General features: G+C 34.2%; 1 protein-coding gene across 2 annotated transcripts in view; it reads right to left on the reverse strand.

Annotated features, from left to right (window-relative positions):
* Window positions 1–20961, reverse strand: part of TEX9 (testis expressed 9) — a 54203-nt gene that overhangs the window by 13055 nt on the left and 20187 nt on the right. The window contains exons 6-9 of one of the 2 annotated variants that reach the window (XM_054564676.1): window positions 20254–20327; window positions 18205–18383; window positions 15127–15209; window positions 14570–14743 (exon numbers count right to left, since the gene is read on the reverse strand). In XM_054564676.1, coding sequence (XP_054420651.1) covers window positions 14570–14743; window positions 15127–15209; window positions 18205–18383; window positions 20254–20327 — 510 coding nt within the window. Of the gene's footprint in view, window positions 1–14569; window positions 14744–15126; window positions 15210–18204; window positions 18384–20253; window positions 20334–20961 lie in introns of both variants that reach the window. The other variant, XM_054564669.1, reaches the window with a different exon arrangement.

Here is a 20961-nt window from a genome sequence, read left to right on the forward strand (position 1 = left end):
AAAAAAGAACAAGTCAGCCCTGGGTGGTGTTGCTCAGTGGTTTGAATGCCGGCCTGCAAACCAAAGGGTCACTGGGTCAATTCCCAGTCAGGGCACACGTCTGGGTTACAGGCTGGGTCCCCAGTTAGGGGCACATGAGAGGCAACCACACATTGATGTTTCTCTTCCTCTCTTTCTCCCTCCCTTCCCCTTTCTATAAAAATAAATAAAATCTTTTAAAAAATCCAACAAATCAGAAATGAAGAATACAACAACTGAAGTGAAGAATACATTAGATGCAATCAACTGCAGATTAGATAAAGCATAGGGTTGAATAACTATTTTGAAGACAAGATAGTGGGAAACGCCCAATCAGAACAACAAAGAGATAAAATAATTGGAAAAATTAGAATAGTAAAAAGGACCTCTTGGAAAATATCAAGTGAATACCAACATTTGCATTGTTGTGGTACTAGAAGAAGGAGAGGGCAAGCAAGGAACTGCAAACCTATTTGAATTAATAGTGACTACAACCATCCTTAAACTGGCGAAAGAAACAGGCATACAAGTCCAGGAAGTGCAGAGAGTCCTAGACAAGATGAACCCAAGGAGGCCCAAATCAATGTATACTATAATTAAAATGTCAAAAGGTTAATGACAAAGAGAGACTCTTAAAAGTACCAGGAAGAAAGCAGTTTGTGTTACATGAGGGAGCATCCATAAGGCTCTCAAATGATTTCTCATCAGAAACTGTGCAGCCAGAAGGGATTGGCACAAAATATTCAAAGTGATGAAAAGCAATGACCTACAACCAATATTACTATACCCAGTAAGACTGCCACCTAGAATCGAATGAGACATAAAGAGCTACTACCCTTCACAATAGCATGGATGGAACTGGAGAGCATTATGCTAAGTGAAGTAAGCCAGGCAGTGAAAGACAAACACCATATGATCTCACCTATAAGTGGAACCTAATCAACAAAACAAAAAAGCAAGAAAAATATAACCAGTGACATTGAAATAAAGAACAAACTTACAGTAACCAGAGGAGAGCAGGGAGATAGGTAGCGGGGGAAAAGAAGAGGAAGGGTTGTCAAAGAACATGGATAAAGGACCCAGGGACAAAGCCAAAGTGGAGAAGGATTGAGGGTGGGAGGTGGTGGTGGGTGGGGTATAGGAAAAGTGGTAGCAGGAAAATAACTGTACTTGAACAATAAAAATAAATAAATAAATAAATAGTTTCCCAGACAAGAAAAAACTAAAGTAGTTCATCACAACTGAACCACTATTACAAGAACTGTTAGAGAGGCTTATTCAAGAAGAAAAAATAACAAATATGAATATGAAAATATAGAAAAAGGGGTGTCCAAGACAGTTGCAGTGTAACTAGAAGCTTTGTCCACTTGCTCCCATACCCAGATCAGACTAACAGCTAAACTGAAAAATATTTATATTAAAATCCAGCTGAACTGTAGCTGATCTGGAACTTTACAAACAGGAACACAGAGGAAGACAAAAAGAGACAAGGCCAGGATGAGCCCCCTCACGCAGATGGGATAACTGGAAAGCTGGAGGGATACTGTGGCAGTGGAGCGCCCTCCCCCTGGGAGTGAGGAGTCTCCGCCCCACAAAGCAGAAAAACAAGCGACAGGAAGGAGAGTTTGTGTAGCATTGGGTGGTGGGAAGCAGTGGGGATTTGCTCCACCTGGGAGACTCTAAGTGCACCACCCCAGAGAAGGAGCTAGCACATTGCTACAAAAGCTTGGTATGTTTGCCCTTATCTGTGACTACTGGAGAGGCTATGCAGCAGTTCAGGCCAGAGGAGGGGCCCATTCCATACACCCAGCAGTGAATTTGAATGGCCCTCCATTCTCTGGAAGAAAGTTGGGCAGAAAGTACCTAAATGTATAAAGAAAATCTTGGTGGAATTTAAGGAAGGGATCGACACAATATAGTCATGGTAGGGGATTTTAACACCCCACTGTCATCAATGAATGGATCTTCCAGATAAGAAATCAACAAGGAAACAAGCAACCGTAAACAACACACTAGATCTAATGGATTTAATTGATATTTACAGGACATTTTGTCCCAAAGCAGCAGAATCTGCGTTCTTCTCAAGTATACATGGAACACTCTCAAAGATAGATTACATGTTAGGTCACAAAATAAACTAACAAATTCAAGAAGATTGAAATCATATCAAGCATTGTATCAGATAACAATGTCATTAAACTAGAAGTCAACCTCAATTAAAAAAACCTCAAAAACATTCAAATACATTGAGGCTAAATAGCATGTTATTAAATTATGAATGGGCCATCAATGAGGTCAAGGAGAAAACAAAAATTACCTGGAAACAATGAAAATGAACACACAACTCCCAATGGATAGGACACAGCGAAAGCAGTTCTGAAAGGGAAGTTCACAGCACAACAAGCCTACCTCAAGAAGCAAGAAAAATCTCCTGTAAACAATCTAATCCTACACTAAAAAAAAAAAAAAAAAAAAAAAAAAAAAAAAAATTCAAAAGATCAGTGAAACCAGGAGATAGTTCCTTGGAGAGATAAACAAGATTGATCTTGTTTTAACCAGACTCATCCCCCAAAAAAAGAGGACCCAAATAAGTAAAAAACAGAAATGAAAGAAGAGAAGGAAGAACTGATATCAGAGAAACACAAAGGATTGCAAGAAATTACTGTGAACAACTATATGACCTGAAACTTGGCAACCTGGGAGAAATGGATAAATTTCTAGAAACATGCAATTTTTCAAAACCAAATCAGGAAAAGGCAGAAAACCTGAATAGACCAATAATAACTAATGAAATTGAAGCAGTAATGAAAAAACTTCCAGCCAACGAAAGTCCTGGACTAGATGGCTTCTCAAGTAAATTTTACCATTCAAAGAAGAACTAACATCTATCATTCTCAAACTATTCCAAAAAGTTCAAGAAGAGGGAAGATTTCCAAGCCTTTTTATGAGGCCAATATTATCCTAATTCCAACACCAGATGAAGACACAATAAAAAGAGTATTATAGGCCAATATCCCTGATGAACAAAGATGTTAAAATCCTTCACAAAACATTAGCAGACCAGCCCTGGCTGGTGTAGCTCAGTGAACTGAGCACCAGCCTGTGAACCAAAGGGTCACCAGTTCGATTCCCAGTCAGGGCACATGCCTGGGTTGTGGGCCAGGCCAGTTGGGGGCATGTGAGAGGCAACCACACATTGATGTTTCTCTCCCTCTCTTTCCTAAAAATAAAAAAATAAAATATTTAAAAAAATATACTAGCAAACCAGATACAGCGATACATTAAAAAGTTCATACACCATAATCAAGTGGGATTTATCCCAAGGATGGAAAGTTGGTACAATATTTGCAAAAGAATAAATGTAATATATCACATGAGCAAAATGAAAGATAAAAATCACCTGATCATATCAGTAAAAAGCATATCAGAAAAAGCATTCAATAAAATCCGGCACTCATTTAAGATAAAAACCCTCAGCAAAGTAGGAATAGAGGAGTCATACCGCAACAGAGTAAAGGCTGTATATGAAAAACCTATAGCCAACATCATACTCAATGGGCAAAAACTAAAAGTGTTTCCCTTAAGTTCAGGAACAAGACAGGGGATGTCTGCTTTCACCACTTTTATTCAACATAGTCCTGGAAGTCCTAGCCACAGTGATCAGATGAGAAGAAATAAAAGGCATCTGAATTGAAAAGGAAGAAGAAAAACTGTCATTATTCGCAGACAACATGTTATTGTACATAGAAAACCATAAAGACTTTACCAATGAACTACTAGACCTAATAAATTAATTTAGCACAGTAGCAGGATATAAAATCAATACTCAGAAATCGGTGGCATTTTTATACAGCAATGATGAACTATCAGAAAGAGAAACTATGGAAACAATCCCATTTACTATTGCAACAAAAATATAAGGTACTTAGGAATATATTTAACCAAGGAGATAAAAGACGGGTACTCAGAAAACTATAGGAAATGAAGAAAGAAATAAGTGGAAGGATACACTGTGTTCATGGACTGGAAGAATTAACATCACAAAAATGTCCATACTACCCAAAGCAATCTATAGATTCAATGCAATTCCTATTAAAATACCAATGGTATATTCCACAGATCTAGAACAAAATATTCCAAAACTTTATAGGGAACCAAAAAAAAAAAAAAATCCAAATAGCATCAACAATATTGAGGAAGAAGAAAAAAGTTGGAGGTATCACAATACCTGATATTAAACTACCAAAGACCACCTTAATCAAAACAGCTGGGAACAGGCATAAAAACAAGCAAGTATATAGCTCAATGGACCAGAATAGAGCGCCCAAAAATAAGCCCATGCTTTATAGTCAATATTTGTCAAAGAAGGCAAAAGCATAAAAACAGTCCTTCAATAAATGGTGTTGGGAAAGTTGGATAATACATGCCAAATAAAAAAGAAACGAAACTAGACCACCAATGTGTATCATACACAAGAATAAACTCAAAATGGGTAAGACTTAAATGCTTAGTCATGAAACAATAAAAATCCTAGTAGAAAACATAGGCAGTAAAATTTCAGATATTTTGCATAGCAATATTTTTGCCAATATATCTACCAGGGCAAGAAAAAAAAAGGAAAAAAATAAACAAATAGGACTATATCAAATTAAAAAGTTTCTGACAACAGTGTAGTGATTGTAGAAGAATGAGAGTATAAGAGGACTAAGTGGGAATGAAAAAAAAATTAAAAGCAAAAATTAAATAAAAAATAAAATAAAGCCTCTAAAAGAAAAAAATCAACAAAATGAAAAGGGAACCCACTGTATGGGAGAACATATTTGCCAATGATATACATCAGGTAAGGGTTTAATTTCCATAAATATATAAAGAACTTATACAATTCAACACTAGGAAGATAAACAATCCAATTTTAAAGTGGGCAAATGACATGAATAGACATTTCTCCAAAGAAGACACAGAGAAGGCCCTTAGACATCACTAATCATCAGAGAGATGCAAATTAAAACCACAGTTAGATATCAGCTCATGCCTGCCAAAAGAGCTACCATCATGTACAAACAAGTGCTGGTGAAGATGCGGAGAAAAGGGAACCCTGGTGCACTTCTGTTGGGAATGCAGGCTGGTGCAGCTACTGTGGAAAACAGTATGGAGTTTCCTCAAAAAATTAAAAACAGGACTGCCTTCTGACCTACTGATTCCACTTCTCAGAATATATCCTAAGAATGCTGAAACACAAAATTGAAAAGAATATATGCACTGCTATGTTCACAGCAGCGTTATTTACCATAGCCAAAATCTGGAAACAGCCTCTGTGCCCATAGTAGATAAATGGATAGAAAAGCTGTGGTATATTTACATAATGGAATACTCTGCAGCAGTGATAACGAAGGAACTCTTACCATTTGAGACAGCAAAGATGGACCTGGAGAGAATTAGGCTAAGTGAAATAAGTTAGTCAGTGAAAGTTAAGTACTATGTGATCTCACTTATATGAGGTATTTAAGGAACAAAATAAACCAATAGACAAAATAGAAACAGAGGCAGGGGTATATGGAACAGACTCATAGCTGCTGGAGGGGAGAGGGAACTGAATGAAAGAAGGTGAAGGGAAGAGCCAAAGAATACATACGCATGACCATGGACACGGACGACAGTGTGGGGACTGCCTGAGGGAGGGTGGGGGCTGAGTGGAGTCAGGCATAGGGGGAAAAAGTGGGAACAATTGTAACAGCATAAATACAATTGAATTAATAAAAATGTAGAAAAGAAAAATTCTCACTGACAAAGGCAAATACATAAAAGCAGTGGACCAATCAACTATAAAGCTAGTACAAAGGTTTAAAAGCAAAAGAAGGAAATTATGCATGATTACCAAAAGAAGTAAAAAAAATGACAAAAACAAGACTGTTGAGTGGTGAGTAAAAATTGCAGTGATTTCAGAATGTGTTCAATCTTAAGCAACCATCAACTTGAAATAGACTGGTTATGATCACACACACACACACATATATATCTATATATCTTGAATATACAGGAAACAGATGGTAACTACAAACCAAAAATTTATGAGCTATGTACAAGAATAAGGAAAGGAGTCTAAACATAACACTATATAAAGTCATCAATATACAAAAGATGAGAGCAAGAGAATAAGAAAGGAACAGAGAAGAATACAAAAGTAATCAGAAAACATAAAATGACAATAACTACCTATCAGTAATCACTTTAAATGTAAATGGACTAAATGCTCCAATCAAAATTCATATGGCAGCTGAATGGATAAAAAAACAAGACCCATACATAACTCCTATAAGAGATCCACTTCAGATAGAAAGAAATACAGTCTATGAAAACACAAAAAAACCCAAATAGCCTCAGCAACCTTGAAAATGAAGAACAAAGTTGGAGGTGTCAGGCTACCTGATATCAAACCATACTATAAGGCCACAGTAATCAAAACAGCATGTTACTGACATAAAAGCAGATACACAGATCAATGAAACAAAATAGAGAGCCCAGAGATAAACCCACACCTATATGATCAATAATATTTGACAAAGGAGATAAGAACATACAATAGGGTAAAGACAGCCTATTCAATAAGTGGTGCTGAAAAAATTGGACTGAAAATGCAGAAAAATAAAACTAGACCACCTTCTTACTCTATATACAGGAATAAACTCAAAATGGCTTAAAGACTTAAATGTAAGACTCGAAACCATAAAACTCCTGGAAGACAACAGACAGTAAACTCTGACATTTCTCTTAGCAACATTTTAAAAATATATTTCCCTGAGGTAAAGAAACAAAAGAAAAAATAAATGGACTATATCAAACTAGTAAGTTTTTACACAGCAAAAGAGACTATCAATGAAAGAAAAAGACAATCTACTGAATGAAAGAAGAGATTTTCCATCAATACATCTAATAAGGGGTTAATATCCAAAATTTATAAAGAACTCAAACAACCAAACACCAAAACAAACACTCTAATGTAATTTTTAAAATGGGCAAAGGAACTGAATAGGCACTTCTCCAAAGAGGACATACAGATGGCCATTAGAAATGAAAAGATTCTCAATGGCACTAATCATCAGAGAAATGCAAATTAAACTAGTATGAGATATCACTTCATACCTGTGAGAATGGCTATTATCAATAAATCAAAAACAAGCATTGGTGAGGATGTGAATGAAAAGGGAACCCTTGTGCACTGCTGGTAGGGATGCAGATTGTTGCAGCCACTACAGGAAACAGTATGGAGGTTCCTCAAAAAATTAAAAATATAACTACCTTATGACCCAGCAATTCTACTTCTATATATCTGAAGAAACCTAAAACATGAATTTGAAAAGATATATGTGCCCCTATTTTCATTGCAGTTATTTATTGTACAATAGCCAAGATATGGAAGCAACACAAGTGCCCATCAACAGAGGAGTGTATAAAGATGATGTGGTAAATACATGAAAAGCAATATATACTTGGTCATTAAAAAGAATGAAATCTTACCATATGTCACAACATGGATGGACCTAGAGGGTATTAAGCTAAGTGAAATCTAAAGAACAAAATGAATGAACAAAACAGAAATAGTCTTATAGATGCAGAGAACAACCTGATGGTTGCCAGATGGGAGAAGGTTTGAGGACCTGAGTGAAAAAGGGAATGTAGTCAATATTATCATAACTATGTATGGTCCCAGGTGGGTATTTAAATTATTGGGGTGATCATTTCATAAATCATATAATTGTCTAACCACTATACTGCCCACCTGGAACTAATATAAAGTAATACAGGCTGTCAACTGTAATTGAAAAATAAAATAAAATAAAATAAAACAAAGCACTATTATAATCCTAAATGTAAAAACAACCAAAACAGAGACTGGAAATATATGAAGCCAAAGTATAACTGAAAGGAGGAACAGACAAATACACAATTCTACTCAGAGAATTCAGCACCAGCACCCCTCTCTCAACAATTGATATAATAAGTAGAAAATCAATAAGGATATAGACGACTTGAACAGCTTTACCAACAGACTTTGCTTCATTGTTATTTATAGAACACTCCATTCAACACAGCATAATATACATTCTTTAAAGTGTACTTGAAGTATTCACCAACAGACCAAATGCTGGGGCATAAAAGTAATTGAAACAAGTATTAGGAGAATAAAAGCATACAGAGCAGGCTCTCACAACACAGAATTATATTAGAAATCAATTAATGAAAAGATGAAAAATCCATAGTTATTTAGAAATTAAACAATACACTTCTAAATAATTAATATAATCCAGAAAAATCAGAATAGAAATTAGAAAATACTTTGAACTTAATTAAAATAAAAGGATAGTATCAAAATTTGTGGGATGCAGTTAAAGCAGCAACTAGAGGAAAATTTGTAGCTTTAAATTCCTGTATTAGAAAGAAGAAAAATACAAAATTACCTAAGTTTCTATTTTAAGAATCCTAAAAAGTAACAACAATAGGAAATGCTAAGGGTAAAAATCAATGAAATAGAAAACTGATAAACAGTAGAAAAAAATTAATGAAGCCAAATGTTGATTCATTGAAAAGCTCAATTAAATTGATAAGTACCTAGTTCGATTAAGAATAAAACATAAAAGAGGCAAATTATTCATATAGAATGAAATATGGGTCATTACTGAAGATCATACAGGCATTTAAATACAATAAGGGAATATTCTGAACAAATTTATACCAATAAATTTGACTACTTAAATGAGTTGGAATAATTTCTTGAAAAATACAAATTGCCAGAACTGACTTACAAGTAATAGTAAATCAAAATAGATTTATCTCAATTAAATAAATTGAATTGGTAATTAAAATGGTTCCTAAAAGAAAACTCCAGTCCATAAGATTTTACCAATAAATTATATCAAACATACAGCTCAATGAACATATAGAATAATGTAACAGAAGAGTCCACAAATATAGTCAATTCATTTACTACACAGGTGCTGTGGTAATTAAATGGTGAAAGAACAGTATTTTCAACAAATGCTGTTGATTATCCATATTAAAAAATGAACTTTGACTCTTATCCTCACGTCAATACACAAAATTAACTAAATCATAGATCTATTTGTATGCCGTACATATATACATAAAGGCTATAACCATAAAATTTATTTAAGAAAACATTAGAAAATTCTCATGACCTTGGGGTGGGCAAAGACTTCTTGAATAAGATGACAAAAGCACAAACCTCCAAAAGTAATATAATGAAATTTATCAAAATTTAAAACTGCTGCCTTTTGAAAGATGCTATCAAAAATATAAAAAAGCCAAGTCAGATTGGGAGAAACTATTTACAATACATCTTCTTCTAGAAAAGGGATTATATAAGGAAACACAAAGAGCTCTTACTACCACCCAATACTTTTTAAATGGCAAAGGTTTAAACTGACACATCACAAAAGAAGATACACAAATGGCCAAAATATATAATGAAAAGATGCTCAAGATCAATAGTTACAAAGGAAATACAAATGAACCATAATAAAACACTACTTCTGTCCTCTAGAATGGTTAAAATTAATAAGACCGACAATACCAAGGGTTGATGAGGCTACAGAATAACTGGAATTCTCATATATTGCTAGTGGGAATAAAATATGGTACAATCACTGTGGAACACAATTTGACAGTTTCTTAAAAAAGTTAAACATGCACTTTCCATAATACTCAGAAATTCTATTCCTAGTTATTTATTCAACATCATGAATAATATTGGATATGTCTACACACAAAAAATAAAAGTGTCTACGCAAAACACTTGTACATGAAAATTCATAGTGGCTTTATTTCCAATGGTCCAAAGTTGGCTCAAATCAAATGCCCATCAACTGGCGAACATATCAACAAACTGTGGTACATTCATAAACAAATACTGCTCAGCAACACAAGGGAATGAACCACATAACACAAAACAGCATTGATGAATCTCAAAACCATAATGTTGAACAAAAGCCAGATGAATAAAAGGTACATTAATTAAGATTGAATCTGTATGAAATGTTAAAACAGGAAACACTAATCTATAGTAAAAGAATGCAGATAAGTGGTTGCATAGAGCCATGGTTAGAGAGTAGGGATCAATGAGGGAACGATACCAAAGATATTGGCAGGGTGAGCGGGGCGAGGAGGAGCAATGATAGAAATTTTCTTTAACTTGATTGTGGTAGTGGTTACAAGGACAGATTGGTTTGTAAAAACTCAAAAGAGTTGTACAACTAAAACAAGTATATCTTATTGTATTTAAGATATTCCTCAATAAAGTTGAGTTTTAAACAGATATTCAAAGAAAAGCAAACTGAATGCTGAAATAAACTGCTTTCTGTTTTTATATTTTAGAAATGACTTCATCTCTTAGTGTCAGCAACTAAAATAATATACAAAATAATTGATTAAATAGTTAGCTGTTACAGATTATAGAAGCAGCTCCATAAAGTCAAGCTCTGTTTTGCATTTCTGTGAATTGTACACTGAGATTTGTTTCTCGAAATATATAAAATAAATGGAATTAACAAAGAAAAGATTCAATCTTGAGTGCCATATAACCCACAAGTGTTACTACACTTCTCCAGCTGCTAGGCAGATAAGGATCCAAGCTGGAAAGTTTAAAGCAAATGAAATTTTCCATAAAAATCTTCAGATAGCCAACATATCATAGTTACTTTGTACAGTCACTGTGAAACAAGTTTCAAATATTTCACTCTAAACAGCAACGAGATTTTGGAATAGCTGCGTGCTTAAGTCCATTTACAATTATTTGGTCATGGGGTGGGGGCATCGTTGGGGAAAGAGTCTACATGGTTTGTAGAAAAAATGTAGACTTTTGGAACAGACACACTGTCTGAATCCAGCTCTGTGACTCCTATATGACTTTGGGCAATTTCCTTAACCTTTCAGTTAGGTTCCTTTTCTGTAAAATGTGTTTTGTCTGGCACATAGCACCCAAACAATGTTAGATCCTTTTCTGACCACACAAAGGTAGAGTTATAATCAATATATCCTTTGGAAATATTAATCTATTGATAGAGTACAGGATACGATGTATAAGGAAAAGAGAGAGGACATAAAATAACCAATGAGGAGGATCGAAATAAGATAATAGTAGCTTGAACCAAGTAGTGAGTGGTAATGAGAATTGAAAAAGATGAATGAAAAACATGAAGAAGAAAGAATGCACAGGACTGGGTATGAGGGCCCAAAAATGAGAAAGAATTGAAGATATAAATAAGGTTTCAAGATTATGCGAGGCTAGAGCAGTGCTATGACCAGAGCTTGGTTGCATAATGACAAATAATAAAGTGCAAACACAAATAAAAAGTTGTTTCCCAGATACAACAGCTTTTTTTTCCCTTAGACCACTTGTTCAGATTTATTACACAAACAGAAATATGAACTATTGTTTGATTTTAAATTTTCTAGTAGTTTAATAGGTAAAATTAATTTTAATACTGTTTCACTTATATCAATATATTCAAAACAGTATCATTTCAACATGTAGCCAGTATAAAAAATATTAAGGAAATTATACATTCTTTGTTCTTTTATATTTAGTCTTCAAAATCTGATGTTTATTTTATACTTACAGCTCATTACAATTTGGACTAGTAACATACGAATGAGTAACTACCATATTGGACAGCACAGACTTAGAGTATTAGATACTATAATCCATTTTTATTTCCAGATCAGTAGATAAACAAAATGCAGTAATGTTATACTACTCAGCAATAAATACAAACAGACTACTACAACACAGATGAATCTGAAATACTTTATGCTAAGTGAATAAACCAGACCCAAAAGGGTACTAAGTGATTCTATTTATATGACATTATGGAAAGGGCCAAAACAAGAATGAAAAACAGATGAGCAGTCGCCTGAGGCTAGAAGAGGGGAGGACTTGACTAAATTCACAGGGGAATTTTGTGGGATGATGGACCTGCTTTATATCTCAAAATTATGGCAATGGTTACATGACTGTGCATTTGTCAAAACTTACACAACTGTATAACAAAGCGGTGATTTATTATATATAAATTATATCTCAACAAATCTGATGTTAAAAAAATGTATTACCAGAAGATAATGCTAATTATGCAAAACAAATGTTTAAAAATAGGCACTTTTATTTAAACACACTAAAGATAAATATGGTGTAGTAATGAAGAATGTACATTTTCTTACTAGTTAAATCTCTATAAATGCTATGTTATAAAAATTTTATCATCACTCAGCCTTACAAAGTAATACTGCATAGTTTATTTTTATTAACACAATGATATGTAACACAAATTTTAAGTAGGAAAGTTTATTTAAAATATATTCTCCCTGTAGATATGACACCAAAAGCACAACCAACCTAAGAAATATTTTAGGTAAGTTGGACTTCAAAATTAAAAACTTTTGTGCTTCCAAGGGCACCAAAAAGATAGTGAGAAGAGAACCCCAAAAATGGGAGAAATATTTGCAAATCATATATCTGATAAGGGACTGAATCTAGAATATGTAATGATCTGTTACTACTCAGTAATTTAAAAATTCCAAGTTCAAAAATGGGTAAAGGATCTGAACCGACATGTCTCCAAAGAAGATATACATATGAAAAGATCCTCAACATCATTAGTTATCAGGGAAATGCAAACTAAGACCACAAGATAAGCACTTCACACCAACAGAATGGCTATAATGAAAAAGATAATTAACATGTGTTGGTGAGGATGTAGAGAGAAACTGGAACACTTATACACTGTTGGTGGAAATGTAAAAATGGTAAAACTGGTTTGGAAAACAGCTGGCAGTTTCTCAAAAAGTTAAATAAAGGGTTAACATATCATCCAGCAATTACCCAAGAGAAATGAAAATACGTCCACATAAAAACTTGTACATGAATGTTCATAGCAGATTATTCACAATAGCCAAAAAAATAGAAACAATTCAAATTCCATCAACTGATAAACAGATAAATGTGTTACATCTATACATTTCATGAAAAGGACTAAAGTAATGATTTGTGCTACAGTGTGGATAAATCTTGAAAGCATGTTAGGCTGAAGATGTCAGTCTCAAAATACCATACATTGCATGACACTATGTATACGGGATGTCCAGAATAGGCAAATTTATCAGGACAAAAAGAAGTTGCCTAGGGCTAGAAGGGTTTGGGGGAAGGGGGATGGGGTACCTGGCTAAAGGGTATGGGTATCTTTTCAGAATGATGTAGTTGTTCTAAAATTAATAGTGCTGACCTTTGCACAACTGTGTGAATATATTAAAAACCATTGAATTGTACACTTTATAAGGGTGAGATGTACTGTATGTGAACCACAAGGTCTGTTTGGAAGAAATCCAACCATTGTTAATATAATAAGAATGGTTTGCATGACCTCGAAGTAACCTGGCAGCCAAAGGAGAGTGGACTGGAATGCACATGTGTGAACAAAGACCACCTCACTGTGTTAGTCAGTGGGGACAGAAGAGGTCATTGAGTGAACATGTGTACTGTGTAGCCACAGCATTCAAAATGGCTGAGTGAGTAGAGCAATGAATCTGCATCAAATTTTCCATTAAGCTTGAACATACCTCTGTGGAAACTATTCGGATGAATCAGAAAGCCACAGCTACGGGCAAGTGGTGATTGGCAACTTCATCACAACAATGCGCCCAGTCATGCATCATGTCTCATGCAGAGTTTTTAGGCAAAACATCAAATCAGCCAGGTGACTCAGACCCACTACAGCCCAGATTTGGCACCCTGCAAATTCTGGTTTTTCCCAAAACTAAAATCCCCTTTGAAAGGGAAGATATTTCACTAAAGATTCAGGAAAATACAACAGAGCAGCTGATGGCGATTGGGAGAAGTGTGTAAGGTCCCAAGGTGCTTACTTTCAAGGGGGCTGAGGTGTCATTGCCCTAGGTACAATGTTTCTTATATCTTGTATATTCTTCAATAAATGTCTCTTTTTTCATAGTACATGGCTGGATAACTTCTGGACAGACCTTGTATATCTCAATAGAGCTATTAAAACATACTCATTATGCTAAGTGAAATAAGCCAGTCAGAGAAAGACAAAAACCATATGATTTCACTTATATGTGGAGTGTAATGAACAAACTGAACTAACAAGCAAAATAGAGACAGACTCATGGATGGAGAACAGATGACAGCTAGTTGGGGTGGGGAAGGTTAGGGGTTGGAGAGACTGAGAGAAAAGGAAAACAGACATGTTGCCCATGGACATGGACAACTGTGTGTGGTAATGGAAAAATATAATAAAGATTATATATTTAAAAAACACTCACTTATATATGGGAGAAAAGTTTTTATTTTTAAAATTTTTTAATGTTTTTGCTTTTTTCATTACCATTTAGTCTTATGGTGGAAGAGATTTTAGTCAGTACTAATAAAACAACTAAGCAACCAAAAGTGATGTCTATACAAATGTGTAACTTCAGTATTTTAGTGGCATCTTTGGCACAAAGTTAGGAAAAATAGAATAATTACCCTTTCTACTGAAGACAGCTGCTGCTGTATTTCATCACATTTTTTGTTTGCTTCTTCAAAAAGAGTTTTATATTTTTCAGTCTGAGACTGTTGTAAATTAATTGTTCGCTGCTGTCTCACACAATCTTCCTCAAAATTTTTTACTTGAGATTTTAAATCCTGAATTTCATCCTCCTATAGTCATGAAATTATAGGTATGTGAAAAAATGCACATGATTTGGTATCAAAACATAAGGCAGAAAACAAACAAAAAAAAAACCTTCATGTGATCTTTGATTTTCATCTTCAAAAATGGAAATCAGATATTTTGTTTGTGTTCAATAGCTGACAGTTGTAAGTCTAACATAGAGAATTCTAAACGCTAACAAGCATTTAAGATTCTTTACCTCTGAAAATTCAGTAACTTATAATGAAGTTCAGTATTTACATTAAATTTTTGAATTCAAAATTTCACTGAATTATATCTCAATGAAATTATTTTAAAAATATAATTGAAATTGCTCTTAAAATGTTGTTTAACATTAGAGCATGTATATTGAGAGGTTTTAAAAACTTACCTTTTTATTGCATTCACATACAATATTATCCAATTCCTGCTGCATAACACGGAGTTTGGCCTTCAGAAATCTGATCTGTGCTTCTGTGGATTTAAATAATTACATTTATTGCCTTTCACTGAATCTAAGATGTCATAATTTGTTAGGCAGACCATTATACCATGAAATAACAAAAATGCTCAAGGCAGTAATCTAACAGGAAATCCCTGTTTGGGAACACTAAAGACCCTAAATATCCCTAATGTAAAGATAAATGAAAAACAAATCCACCCAACAGAAACAAACTGTTCATATCTCAACAATGGAACCGAGGAAAGAAAAGAGGAAAAAAAACAAAAACCACTCCTGAGAATCTGAACCACAAGACAGTATTCACATAAGTTTGCAGACTGAATTCATATTTACCAAGGTGATCCAAAACACCTCAAACATAATATAAAGTGGACTCAGGTCAGTGATGTCCTCACTGTGTTTGGTAGAAACAAACAAATCCTCTCCAGCAAAACTATACTTCAAAATCAGTCACTGTGGTTATAAAATGCCTTTGACTGTAAGACACGTCTCAATTTCACAGAAGTTAAAATGTGTTTTAGAAACAAAGAAATACACTAACCTTACTGCCACAGGTTTCTCCCACAAACCCTCTTTAACATCTATCTTTATTCAATAACATCAGCAGTAAATCTTTGAGGTTTATAAGTCTATAAAAGTAAATATAGTGAAAAACGAACATAGAACTCACTGGTAGTTCATTCAATCATTTATTCCAAAAGTACATGTTAAGTCTCTACTATGTTTGAGGCATAGCAGGTTTACATATTTAAGGCAAGCTTTGTCTTCACAGAGCTTATCTTGAATAAACACTCTGAATTGTCTCTAACAAGTCAATAGGAGAGAGATTCATTTATTGTTCCACTTATTTATGCATTCATTGGCTGATTCTTGTATGTGCCCTGACCAGAAATCAAACACATGAGGAGGATATGGTACACTTACACAATGGAATACTATGCGAAAGAGAGAAGGGAAGGCAAGGGGAAAGGGAAGGGGAAGGGAAGGGAAAGGGAAGGGGAAGGGGAAGGAAAGGGAAGGGGAAGGGAAAGGAAAGGGAAGGGAAAGGGAAGGGGAAGGGAAAGGAGGAAAGCAAGCAGGCTAGCTAGCTACTGCCCTTTGCGGCAGCATGGATGGAATAGGAGAACAATATACTAAGTGAAATAAGCCAGGGGGTGAAAGACAAATACCATATGATCTCACTTATAAGTGTAACCTAATCTACAAAACAAACAAGCAAGAAAAATATAACCAACATTTAAAGAAAAAACAAACCAACAGTAACAAGAGGGGAAGAGAGAGACAGGTAATGGGGAAAAGAAGAGGAAGGGTGAAGTCAAGGAACATGTATAAAGGACCCATGGACAAAGCCAAAGTGGGGAAGGATTGAGGGTGGGAGGTGGGGGTGGGTGGGGCAGGGGAAAGTGGTGGGGGGAAGGCAGAGACAAATGTATTTGAACAATAAAATTTTTTTTAAAAGAAGTCAATAGGATAAATCCTGCAGAGCACAAAACATCTCCATATACTCTTACATCTCCATATACTCTTCCTGTTCCAAAGCTCTTTTGAAGTGTCCCCAGTGTTACCAAGGAGCTGATGAACTATGGCTGGCTCTAATCCACCCAGATCTTCCTAGCCTCAACACTCCTTCTAGCCTTTTATGCAACTTCAGGCTAACAGGGGATAAAAGGTGAATGATACATTCAAAACTGCAATATTTGCACTATTGGTCTTTAGGGATAAAGAAGGAAGAATGGAAGAACATGCTTTTCTTACTACCTCTTTCCGCAACTTTAGGTCCACAGCACAAAGCTCCCCGTCCCACTCCAACTTTACTCTTAAAAGCAATCTGTGCTGCTAAATTACTTTTTGATCTTTTCCTTCCCCAGGTAACCCTGGGCAATCATCTGGAATAAAAAAATAAAAGGGAAGACACCTAGGCCAAAATTTGTCAAAAGAGAGGTAAAGTGACAGAGGGGTGATTCAACAATTAGAAAAAGTAGCAATTTCAGATACTCTGTGCTGGTTCCCAGTACCTGGGAGGAGAAACACTGTAACAGGGCCATCGCTGTGTACTGAGCGACAGCTAACATCTAAGCACTGTGCCCTCCAAGGCACCTTAACAGAGACATAAAAGCAAGTTACGGCTTCACTTACCTTCCTCCTGACAACTAGCCCCAAAAAGGTTGGATAGGTCAATTAATCTAATGAATACATAAACGAATTGGTCCTCATTTATGACTAACTAGCATGCAGTATGATAATCATATGTGTAATTGTGATTTTCACAGAATCAGATTTTAAAAATAAAGTTTACAATCATCTAATACAAACTGCAAAATTTTGAAACTATGATATTGTTATTATAAAGGAGCTAAGCACCTTGCCTGAACTCACAATTAACTAGAGTTCAGCATTAACTATGTCCACATACACTCAACTGTTTCATATTTTGTTTACAATAGCACAGGTGGCTCCTCATAAATTTAACAGAATTTTAGAGGCATAACTGGTAACTGACATAATGCTTTTAGAAAATTTAAAGTTAGTATTATTATTTTTCTAGTGGTATGGAAAAAAGTTTATAAGAATATTATATTCATTAGAAAACTCACTTGATCACTTTTACCTGATGCTATATCTGTAATTCATTTATCCTTTTGCATATGTTAATTTAATATGCAATAAGTAGAATAGCGGTACATGAAAAAAATTCAAAGAACCATGTTTTTTTTTAATTTTAATGTTTTAATGATTAGACTTGGGGCATTTTAAACCTAGTTGAAGAATGGCCAATGAAACCAATACCACAAAAATAAAGAGACTAATTCAATGAAACTCTACTTAACCCATCATCCATTTTCAACAATTACTGACTCATAACCAATCACTTCATTTATAATCTCACTCATTCCTTCCACCACCATATCCTACTAGAGGATTTTAAAACAAATACAAGACATCACAATACATTTTTAAATGCCAAAAAGTTCCAAATAACTGTGCTATAAACAAAAGAAAACATACCTTTTCCAATGTCTTTACTAACACCACAAAAAATATCATCATCTATATAATCAGGTAAGCCTTCTTCTTCCAGTTGCACTTCAATTTTGCTAACTGTTTTTGCAAGAGAAAAGTCTGAGAAATCCTCTGGAATGGCAACATCATCGGCAGTTGGTATGTCAGAGTATTTCAATCTTAGACTAAAAAAATTACATATATAAATGTAGATTATATATACTGGTACTTTATATATAATATTAAAAGAAGTTATGACTCCTAGATACGACTTCTAACCAAACAATAAAGCATATCAGAATTACTGTAATTTTTAAATTTATGATGAAATCTGTAATTGATACTTTCAAGATTATACTATAAAAGACTTAGTAGATTTTCAATCTTTATGAATCACACAACCACAGAGCTAGAGAAGGCTTTATGAGGCCAGTTTGTTTGGACATTGCCTCCAAACAAGGGAACACCAAAACTAAAAGTACTGCCCTGGCTGTTGTGGCTCAATTTTTTGGGCATTGTCTTGAGAATCAGAAGACAGTGGGTTTGATTCCCAATCAGGGCAAGTGCCTGGGTTGCTGGTTTGGTCCCCAGTCGAGGTGCATGAGAGAGCCAACCAATAGATATTTCTCTCGCACATCGATGTTTTTCCTCCTGTCTTTTTCCCTCCCTTCCCCTCTCTCTTAAAAAAAACAAAAAACAAAAAACAAAAACAAAAAACAAAAAACAAAACTCATGAGTACTAAATGAGTACATGAGCACTCATAAAAAAACTAAGAGTACTGAATTAGGCTTCCTAGGTCAAATCTAGTCTGTGGCTTTTAATTTCACATGCTGCTGGAATACTGTACAAATTAATAGCACTCTAGCCATAATTCTTAAAACAATGAGGAAAAATATCTCTTGAGAAAGAATTACAGAGTGAACAGTATTAATAGCTCAAACTCAACATTTTTTTCAACCTAAAGAAATACATTGTAACCAGAATCAAAGTCAACCTAAATGCTGAATATGATTTTTATTCAAGAAGGGAAGAAATAAGAAATAAAAGTTACTTCTTAGAGCATTGAGGAATGTGCCAGGCCTAACCCATCAACTTTATGGTTCCAAAAGCCTTACTTTTTACTTATTTTAAGTGTAACTTACTTTCAACACACAAGCAAAGGCTTCTAAATTCTATTTAGAAAAACAACCACTTCTAAACTTCTAAGTTTACAAAGTAAACTTGAAGTCTAAAAATAAGACAACCCCTTCCAGCTATGTATGTATACACGTTCTTATATATGTAGTATATGTTCCCTTTTCTTCAATTAATTTTAGATTTTCTCTTCCTAGCCTTTTGCTCTATTTTTCTCTCTTTTATTGAAAAAACAAAAAGGTTATTTAGCCAATAAAAAGACAAGAATTAACAAAGATTTTTCCCAAATTATAATACAATTAGCAGTTTGGGTAGATAATAGACATATAAATTTCATAACTTACTGTGAATAAAAGCCTGACTGGTACAACCCACTGCAGGTATGACCCTCCTTTATAGAAAGTCTCCTAACCAAAGAGCCTCTTGGGTAGCACTTGATGCTTAAAATCCTAAGAACAGCCTTGAATTCTTTCTCATCAAAAACAACAGAATGTAAATTATAGTTATAGTCGTATTTAGAACAATATATCTCAATATATACAATAATGTATGGTACTCTGTTAAATACTCAAAAAGTGTATGACTAATTAGTCTACTTGAGAGAGGTAGGCAGGAAATAACACCTAGGTTCTAGTCACAGTTCTGAGAAAATATAATCAAAATAACAAAAATAACCACCAAAAACAACATTTAAATTTTTGAAATGTGATTTTGCTTAAGAAAATACAAAGTAACTGCTACAAGACATTTCTGAGAAGAAAATGTTTTAAATTACTGAATGTGGATAGATATATATAGTATAATTTAGTCTACTTGGGAGTAAAACATCTAAGGAAAAAGAAAGTTTAATAATTAAGAATGATGATATTATAAATTATAAAATTTAGAAAAGAAAGTATACTTTGAAAACTATACTATACCTTGAATTTTTCCTTCCTTTATTTGCAGAGTGTAGCTTTTTTTGAACCTTGTGTACTGGATCAATGTTTCTGGTCTTTGGCTACATGAAAAGAATTTAAATTATTTATTAATTAGATTCTAACCATTCACCAAGGAAAGTAATTTTATAATATATAGATTTGCTAGTTTGCTACATAAAAGAATTGCTATTTTCATGAAATTGATCAAATTGTATTTTTTTTTAAATCCCAGAATTGTATAGCTAGAAAAGACCTAGATATCACTAGGCACTAAGAGAGTCCAAGATAAAGAAAATGAGTCTCAAAGATTCAAGACTATTTGGCTAGCTGGTGGAATGTTCAACTGGATGTTCTGACTCACAAAATTTAGTTCTACTTACTGATTATTCACCAGACAAGCTTTCATATACACATACTGTTACCTTGACCTAGATCTCTATGGGTAGAGTACTTATAGATCACAATAAGCTCAGCACCTACAATAGTGATCTCTATATTGTAAATATTTAAATGAATGAATAAAGCTTTTAAATTGCATTCTTTATACATGAATACTTTTATTTTTCAGATTTTCTATCTAATAAATTTGGGCTTCAGAGAGAAAACTAAAAAATCCTTCGGGTACAGATTCATTTAACTTAGAATTTTTTCCAATGAATCTCCAAACTGTTCAGTAAAATTATGAGACAAAAAAAGACTCCACTTATT

The sequence above is a fragment of the Pteronotus mesoamericanus genome, unplaced genomic scaffold (assembly GCF_021234165.1).
Source record: "Pteronotus mesoamericanus isolate MK-2021 breed Mesoamerican mustached bat unplaced genomic scaffold, CSHL_Meso_final contig_164, whole genome shotgun sequence".
Lineage (NCBI taxonomy): Eukaryota > Metazoa > Chordata > Mammalia > Chiroptera > Mormoopidae > Pteronotus > Pteronotus mesoamericanus.